The 8,806-nt window shown below is 53.3% G+C and overlaps 1 protein-coding gene across 1 annotated transcript; it reads right to left on the bottom strand.

Annotated features, from left to right (window-relative positions):
- Positions 1-5,603: 5,603 nt before the first annotated feature.
- Positions 5,604-7,178, bottom strand: LOC120928747 (leucine-rich repeat extensin-like protein 5). Its single transcript, XM_040339736.1, has one exon. The coding sequence runs from the start codon at positions 7,176-7,178 to the stop codon at positions 5,604-5,606; it is 1,575 nt and encodes a 524-aa protein (XP_040195670.1).
- Positions 7,179-8,806: the final 1,628 nt, after the last annotated feature.

The following is an 8,806-nucleotide window of genomic DNA, read 5'->3' as shown; positions in this document are numbered from 1 at the left end:
AATCTAGCTATATATCACCAAAAGTATTGGGACGCCTGCCTTTACACTCACACTATATCACCAAAAGTATTAGGACGCCTGCCTTTACACACACATGAACTTTAATGGCATCCCAGTCTCACGCTCTGTCAGATTGGATGGAGAGCGTCTGTGATCAGCAATTTTCAAGTCTTGCCACAGATTCTCAATGGGATTTAGGTCTGGACTGTGACTGGGCCATTCTAACACATGAATAGGCTTTGATCTAAACCATTCCATTGTAGCTCTCCCATATACCCCCTGATCACCCCCACACCCAGACACACACCCCCATAAACAAACTTCCAGATCACTCCTCCCCAGGTACCCCCAGCCTGTTCACTCCCCCAGACCCCCCCCCCTAATCCCTCCACTCTGATCACACCTCCAGATCCCCCACCAGAACCCTTCACTCTGATCAGACCCCCAGTCCCCCTCCCCTAATCCCTCCACTCTGATCACACCTCCAGATCCCCCACCAGAACCCTTCACTCTGATCAGACCCCCAGTCCCCCTCCCCTAATCCCTTCACTCTGATCACACCTCCAGATCCCCCACCAGAACCCTTCACTCTGATCAGACCCCCAGTCCCCCTCCCCTAATCCCTCCACTCTGATCTCACCTCCAGATCCCTCCCTATCAGGGGCGTTACTAGGTGGCAAAAACACCAGGGGCTTCAGCCCACAGTCCGAGGCCGGCACCGGGAGGGGGGAAACCAGGGTGGGCGTGGCGTGTTTTTCTTGGCTGGGCAGTGGGGTTGTGTGTCGGGGTAAGCTCACTTGCTGGTTGCTGCCAGGCTTATGGGCGCCCATCAATAATGCGACGCAGAAGACCGGGCCCCCTCTGGTGAAAGAGCTGAAAGAAGACAGCGGTGGTGCCCGGCAGAAGAGAAAAAGAACCGGAGAGCGGGAGAAGAGAGCGGAGAAGTCGGAAGAAGACCTCCCGAAGAAGGGAGAAGACCGGGCTGCTGCTGGTAAGAGAGCTGAAAGAAGACAGCGGTGGTGCCCGGCAGAAGACCCCCGAAGTCGTAAGAAGACCCCCGGAGCTGCCTAATAAACTACTTTAAAAACCTGTGTAGTGTTTTTTTTATTGACATTTTTCTACCACCAGGTGAATGGGTAGGGGTATGATGTACCCCATACTCATTCACATAGGGTGGGGCCCGGGATCTGGGAGCCCCCTTTATTAAAGGGGGCTCTCAAATTCCGATAAGCCCGCCGCCTGCAGACCCTGACAACCAACGGCCAGGGTTGTCGGGAAGAGGCCCTTGTCCCCATCAACAGGGGGTGCATTGCCCCCCCTGCCCCAAAGCACCAACCCACCCCATGTTGAGGGCATGTGTCCTGGTACGGTGTAGGAGGGGGGCGCTTGCTCGGATAAGGGTTTTGTAATGGCTACCCACTGGTAGTGAGAGGGTATCAGCCGTTGGAGACGGTAGCTGATGGTGAAGGTGAATAATAGAATTCAATTCTGGAACAGTCACTTGCTTTGCTCTCTCAATGGCTCCCAAAACCTGTTGCTGATGCTCTTGGGACAAATACGGCACCACCTGGATGCAAATCCCATTTAATCTTTTGACAATTTCCGCCTGTTTGTGCATTTCAATGTTCAAGCCACGGGACATCTCATAATACATGACATAGTGTCGTTGCATCTCTGATTTCTCACTGGCCAACTTGTCACATTCCCATTTTAGACTGTGATATTGTGCCGGATCTACAGTACATGTCGGGGAAGGGAGTCTTACCCGGTTCTCAGCAGCAAGTGGGTTGATTCCAGCAACGCGGGTGGTCCCGGGACAAGCAGCAGCAGGTGTAGGTAAATAAGCCGAAGTCAGAGGGCCAATGTCGTTGCCCAGCACCACCTCGGCAGGTAGGTTGTCCATGATACCAACTGTGGTCTTTCCTGACCCGGCTCCCCAGTCTAAGTGCACCCGGGTGGTGGGTACGCGAAATACAGCACCCCCTGCAACCCGGACGGCAACGGTGCGAGTGGACACGTTCTCTGGCTTTACCAGATGTTTTTGAATCAGAGTGATAGTAGTCCCGGAATCTCTTAGGCCTTGTGCTACTTGTCCATTCACTCGTACCTCCTGACGGTGATGCTGACGGTTATCCGGAGAGGCCGCTTGTATTGGGTCTGCCTCATACCAAATTCCCAGACATTCCTCAGGGCCCCCTTCGGTCTCCAGGCAGTGGTCCGCAGAGGGACGTGATGGAGTGACCTCTGTGTTGGGTGTTGTGCGTCTCCAATTGTTATTTGTAGCTCTCAACGGGCAATAACGAGCAATATGTCCCGTGTCGCTGCAGTGATGGCACGTCACCCTAGGCGAATCCCGGGGGTAGTTGCTAGGCCCCTGAGGACGTGGTGGGACTGGAGCCCGAAACTCTGGGCGTGGGGTGACGGTTGGAGTACGCGGTTCTACCTTCTGAGCCAGCCGTGTAGTACCCTGGCTTACTTTCCTTGTCTCCGCGTACTCATCTGCTAGCCGAGCCGCCTCGTTTAAGTTAGCGGGCCGGCGATCTCGTACCCAGTCTTGTATGTCTGCGGCCAGGTCTTGGAAGAAATGTTCCATTAGGAACAGCTGCAATACTTCCTCCCCGGTGTTGGCCTTGCACCCTTGGACCCAAAGGGATGCCACCCTTTGTAACTGGTTGGCCCATTCCATGTGGGAGTCCACAGCCATCTTCTTGGACTCCCGGAAGCGCCGGCGGTAGGCTTCTGGCGTTACGGCGTATCGGGTTAGCAGCGCCTTTTTAACTTGCTGGTATTGTAAAATATCCTCTGGGGCGAGAGCCCGAAAAGCTTCATTGGCTTTGCCCGACAATTTCCCCGACAAAATAGTGACCCATTGGTCTGGTGGTACCTGGTGTAGTGAGCACTGCCTCTCAAAGTCCGCCAAATATCCATCGATTTCCTCCTCACTTTCTACAAAAGCTTTAAATGCAGTGAACGGTATTTTCTTTCCTGTAGCAGCAGGTGGGGGGGTAGGAACTGCAGGTGTAATGGGCTGTCTCGCTCTTACCAGTTCCAGTTCTTGTCCCCTCTTCGTTTGTATCTCCTCCCTTGCTTCCTGAAACAGCTGGTTGATTAGTTCCACGGACGTTTCTGGATACAAGGATAATCTCCGCTGTACAATCCCAGTAATTACATCTTCCTCGCTGACAGGTGCAAGGGGCTCAGTTCCTTCCATGGATCCATCCATTTCGTCCAGCTCCAGCAGGTCAGCTATCAGCTCCCTCCGTGGTCTGTTGCTGGCGCTCCTACCACGACTCTCTAATAAATCTTTCAGTGTGGATCTTTTCAGCCTGGCGTACTGCGACTCCATTCAGCACTTGCTCTTTGGATAAAAGGACCATCCCACTGCTGCCACCAATGTAACGGCTACCCACTGGTGTGAGGGTCTCAGCCGTTGGAGACGTCCTTTTCCCTGGCAAGCTGCGATATGCAGGTACCGCCGGTATATCCCATCGAACGCCCTTCCAAGAAACGAGACGTGCTACGTTTGCAGAGTCAAGCAGACAGACCTTTAATGTCACATTTTTCCTCCTTAAATCTGGTTACAACTCTACAGAAACAAATGACACTCCCCCCCCCCCCAGGGGGGACTTCAATACACACACTTTGAAACAATGACCTTCCCTTGAGCCAATCAGCTGCTAGCCATTTCGGCTCCTCAACTTAGCTTGATCAGACAATAGAATTCAATTAACCTTTAAAACAATTATCACTCACACATAATCCCCCTCAGCATACACCTCACAGGAGGCTGTTATCTCCACAAGAGAGTTCATTAGCTATGCGAAGGGAACATTAGCATTCAGCAGTGACAGAGACCCTTGTCCAGTTAACCCTTTGAGCTCAGAATACACTGTGGTACATCCACTTGTGACAAGCCATGCAGTTCCTTGTAGTCCCCCTGCACGAAGCTTATAACTGTCCCGGCAGCATGCATGTGTCCGTTACAGTGAGTTTGGGGTGAATATGAGTTTCTTCCTCCATCACATAAAGTCTCGTCACACACGGGAAGGTCTCGTCACACACGGGAAGGTCTCGTCACACACGGGAAGGTCTCGTCACACACGGGAAGGTCTCGTCACACGGGGGAAGGTCTCGGCTCCACCAGACGGGTTCTGTGGTTTGTAGAAATGACGGCGGGATGTATAATAAGCCGGTAGTAAAATCTTGAGGTTTTCTCTGGGGTGACTTCACACATCTGTGTGCGGCGATGCGACACAAACGCTTCCTTCCTGATGTAGAAATATTGTGCTTCATGTGATACAAATATAGATTGCCGGTCAGAACATTGTGGTGTTTATAATGTTCCGGCACCACAAAGAGAACCTGTCTATATCTACACTCGGTGATGAGACGACGAGAAGTAAAACCGGTTCTGAGAACTTCCTTCATCTTATTTGTTTCCTCAACAACTGATGCCGTGTACACACGATCGGACATTACGATTTTTTTTACGATGGAATTCTGGCTCAAACTTGTGTTGCATACACACGGTCACACAAATCTTGTCGGAAATTCCGAACGTCAAGAACGCGGTGACGTATAAGAAGTACGACGAGCTGAGATCGATGAAGTTCAACAGGCAGTGCGGCTCTTCTGCTTGATTCCGTTGCTTACAGACGATCGGAATTTCCTCCAAGAACGTTTATTGTCGGAAAATTTGAGGGCCGGCTCTCAAATTTTACTTGGCGGAAATTCCGACAGAAAAAGTCCATTGGAGCCTACACATGGGCGGAACTTCCGACCAAAAGCTCACATCGGACTTTTTTTGCCAGAAATTCCGGCCGTGTGTAGGCGGCATTAGTGGCCACCAAAGCTGGAGGGTGGAAACTTAGACTTTCAGCTTCAAAGTCAGCACTGTGGCCCGTCTCTCCGATATCCCTCAGGTCCCCACCGGTGCCTCACATGGCCAGTAATGAGGAGCGCACATGGTGAGGGGGGGAGGAGTCAGGACCTGGGCTTGAACCTGGGACCTCTTCTGTGTCCGGCATTAACTCTTCCCACTCAGCTATCTGGGATGCTGGACAGTTCCCTGCCTGATCTGCTGGATAATCCTTTCTGATTCGTTAGACTGCTCTGCTTGGTTGCTGTTGAACCTTGAACCCCCTAGCTCCTCCCATGAACTTCCTATAAAAGCCTTGTCTCAGCACTTCCTCTTTGCCAGGTTATTGTGCCTTCCCTGCCAGTGCCGTTGTTGTTGTTCCTTCTGCCTGATCCAGACCTGCAACCACCCGTGTTTGACCCTCGGCCTGTTCCTGGACTACTCTACTGCCTGATCCCGACCTGCAACCACCAGTGTTTGACCCTCGGCCTGTTCCTGGACTACTCTACTGCCTGATCCCGACCTGCAACCACACATGGTTGCATCCGCTATTGGACCCCGGCTTGCTCACATCCTGGTGAGGCAAACTTGAGGACCGTGACCCGGTACTAGCTTGCAGCTAAATCCATCCCCACCATCAGGAGCTCTGGGGAAAACCAGCTAGTACTTAGACTCCGCACCTCAGGGGAGCCCGTGTCATCTGCCAGAAGTGACTGCCTGTATGCCTGTCCTGCCACTGCTATTGCTACTGGTCTTCAAGCCCGATGCCTGATCGTGATTGGTGGGTGGAGGTAATGGGAGGGGTGGGTGAGGGGATGGAGGTGATGGTTTGTGTTGGATTTGGTGGGTGAGGTGGTTGGGGTGGTTGGGATGGGTGAGGTATATGGGATGGGTGAGGTGGTTGGGATGGGTGAGGTGGTTGGGTGGTGGGTGAGGTGGTTGTGGTTGGGATGGGTGAGGTGGTTGGGATGGGTGAGGTGGTTGGGTGGTGGGTGAGGTGGTTGTGGTTGGGATGGGTGAGGTATATGGGATAGGTGAGAGGGTTGGGATGGGTGAGGTGGGTGAGGTGGTTGGGATGGGTGAGGTATATGGGATGGGTGAGGTGGTTGGGATGGATGAGGTGGTTGGGTGGTGGGTGAGGTGGTTGGGATGGGTGAGGTATATGGGATAGGTGAGATGGTTGGGATGGGTGAGGTGGGTGAGGTGGTTGGGATGGGTGAGGTATATGGGATGGGTTGGGTGGTGGGTGAGGTGGTTGTGGTTGGGATGGGTGAGGTATATGGGATGGGTGAGGTGGTTGGGATGGGTGAGGTGGTTGGGTGGTGGGTAAGGTGGTTGTGGTTGGGATGGGTGAGGTATATGGAATGGGGTGGTGGTTGGGGTTGTGGGGTGGTAAGGATGGGTGAGGTATATGGGGTGGTTGGGGTTGTGGATGAGGTGGTGGTTGGGATGGTGGGTGGTGTGGTTTGGATGGGTGAGGTGGTAGGGGGTGGTTGGGATGGTGGGTGAGGTGGGTGGGGTGGTTGGGATGGGTGAGGTGGTTGGGGTGAGGTGGTTGGGGTGGGTGAGGTGGTTGGGATGGGTGAGGTGGTGGGTTGGGATGGGTGAGGTATATGGAATGGGGTGGTGGTTGGGGTTGTGGGGTGGTAAGGATGGGTGAGGTATATGGGCTGGTTGGGGTTGTGGATGAGGTGGTGGGTGGGGTGGTTGGGATGGTGTGGTTGGGATGGTGGGTGGTGTGGTTGGGATGGGTGAGGTGGTAGGGGGGTGGTCGGGGTGGTTGGGATGGTGGGTGAGGTGGGTGGGGTGGTTGGGATGGGTGAGGTGGTTGGGGTGAGGTGGTTGGGATGGTGGGTGGTTGAGATGGGTGAGGTGGTCGGGGTGGTGGGTGAGGTGGTTGGGATGGGTGAGGTGGTTGGAATGGTGGGTGGTTGGGATGGGTGAGGTGGTCGGGATGGTTGGGATGGGTGAGGTGGTTGGGATGGTGGGTGGTTGGGATGGGTGAGGTGGTCAGGGTGGTGGGTGGGTGAGGTGGGTGAGGTGGGTGAGGTGGTTGGGATGGGTGAGGTGGTTGGGATGGGTGAGGTGGTTGGGATGGGTGTGGTGGTTGGGATGGGTGAGGTGGTTGGGATGGGCGAGGTAGTCGGGGTGGTGGGTGGGTGGATGGGTGGTTATGGGATGGGTGAGGTGGTAGGGGGGTGGTCGGGGTGGTTGGGATGGGTGGTAGGGGGGTGGTTGGGTGAGTCCAGTCGGACACAGAGGAGTCTCTCAGTATTTGTATGGAACTGATATTGTTGGTCTGACTTGTTTCCGTTTCCATAAATCGTCTCTTCTAATAGGTCACCCGCGTGACGTCGGCCTTTACACCGTATCCACCAAGGTTGCCAACCGCCAGTAAATTTACAGACAGTTCGTAAAAATACTTTGATCCACAAATTGTCCGTAAATGTCCGTTACAGGCAGCGGCTGCCCTTAAAAAAAATATGTCAGTTCCGAAGCCGGGCAAGGCTCAGACAGGGGTGGGTGCGCGGTGACGTCATGGCGCGGCTTGGTGCCTTTTATGAATTAGAGACCTGGATGGGGGAGGCGGAGCGCCGCCGGGACTGTCACTGGAGGACTGGGGGTCAGGAGGAGGAGAGGAGGTGATGAGGATCAAACCAGAGGAGCCGCCCACAGGACTGTGGCTGACTGCCCCGCCCCTCGGCTCCACCCTCCCGCCTCCAGCCATGTAATGTCCCCTGTACTCTGTACATTACACACTCCTGACCCCTGCGCTCTGTACATTACACACTCCTGACCCCTGTACTCTGTACATTACACACTCCTGACCCCTGTACTCTGTACATTACACACTCCTGACCCCTGTACTCTGTACATTACACACTCCTGACCCCTGCGCTCTGTACATTACACACTCCTGACCCCTGTACTCTGTACATTACACACTCCTGACCCCTATACTCTGTACATTACACACTCCTGACCCCTGTACTCTGTACATTACACACTCCTGTCCCCTATACTCTGTACATTACACACTCCTGACCCCTGTACTCTGTACATTACACACTCCTGACCCCTATACTCTGTACATTACACACTCCTGACCCCTGTACTCTGTACATTACACACTCCTGTCCCCTATACTCTGTACATTACACACTCCTGACCCCTGTACTCTGTACATTACACACTCCTGACCCCTGTACTCTGTACATTACACACTCCTGACCCCTGTACTCTGTACATTACACACTCCTGACCCCTGTACTCTGTACATTACACACTCCTGACGCCTGCACTCTGTACATTACACACTCCTGACCCCTGTACTCTGTACATTACACACTCCTGACCCCTGTACTCTGTACATTACACACTCCTGATCCCTGTACTCTGTACATTACACACTCCTGTCCCCTGTACTCTGTACATTACACACTCCTGACCCTTGTACTCTGTACATTACACACTCCTGACCCCTGTACTCTGTACATTACACACTCCTGTCCCCTGTACTCTGTACATTACACACTCCTGACCCCTGTACTCTGTACATTACACACTCCTGACCCCTGTACTCTGTACATTACACACTCCTGACCCCTGTACTCTGTACATTACACACTCCTGACCCCTGTACTCTGTACATTACACACTCCTGACCCCTGTACTCTGTACATTACACACTCCTGACCCCTGTACTCTGTACATTACACACTCCTGTCCCCTGTACTCTGTACATTACACACTCCTGACCCCTGTACTCTGTACATTACACACTCCTGACCCCTTTACTCTGTACATTACACACTCCTGACCCCTGTACTCTGTACATTACACACTCCTGACCCCTTTACTCTGTACATTACACACTCCTGACCCCTTTACTCTGTACATTACACACTCCTGACCCCTGTACTCTGTACATTACACATTCCTGACCCC

The sequence above is a fragment of the Rana temporaria genome, chromosome 2 (genome assembly GCF_905171775.1).
Source record: "Rana temporaria chromosome 2, aRanTem1.1, whole genome shotgun sequence".
Lineage (NCBI taxonomy): Eukaryota > Metazoa > Chordata > Amphibia > Anura > Ranidae > Rana > Rana temporaria.
This window is presented reverse-complemented; position numbering and strand designations above follow the sequence as displayed.

Excerpts from the sequence above, each read along its gene's own strand:
- LOC120928747 (XM_040339736.1), bottom strand. The coding sequence starts at position 7,178 with ATGGAAACGGAAACAAGTCAGACCAACAATATCAGTTCCATACAAATA.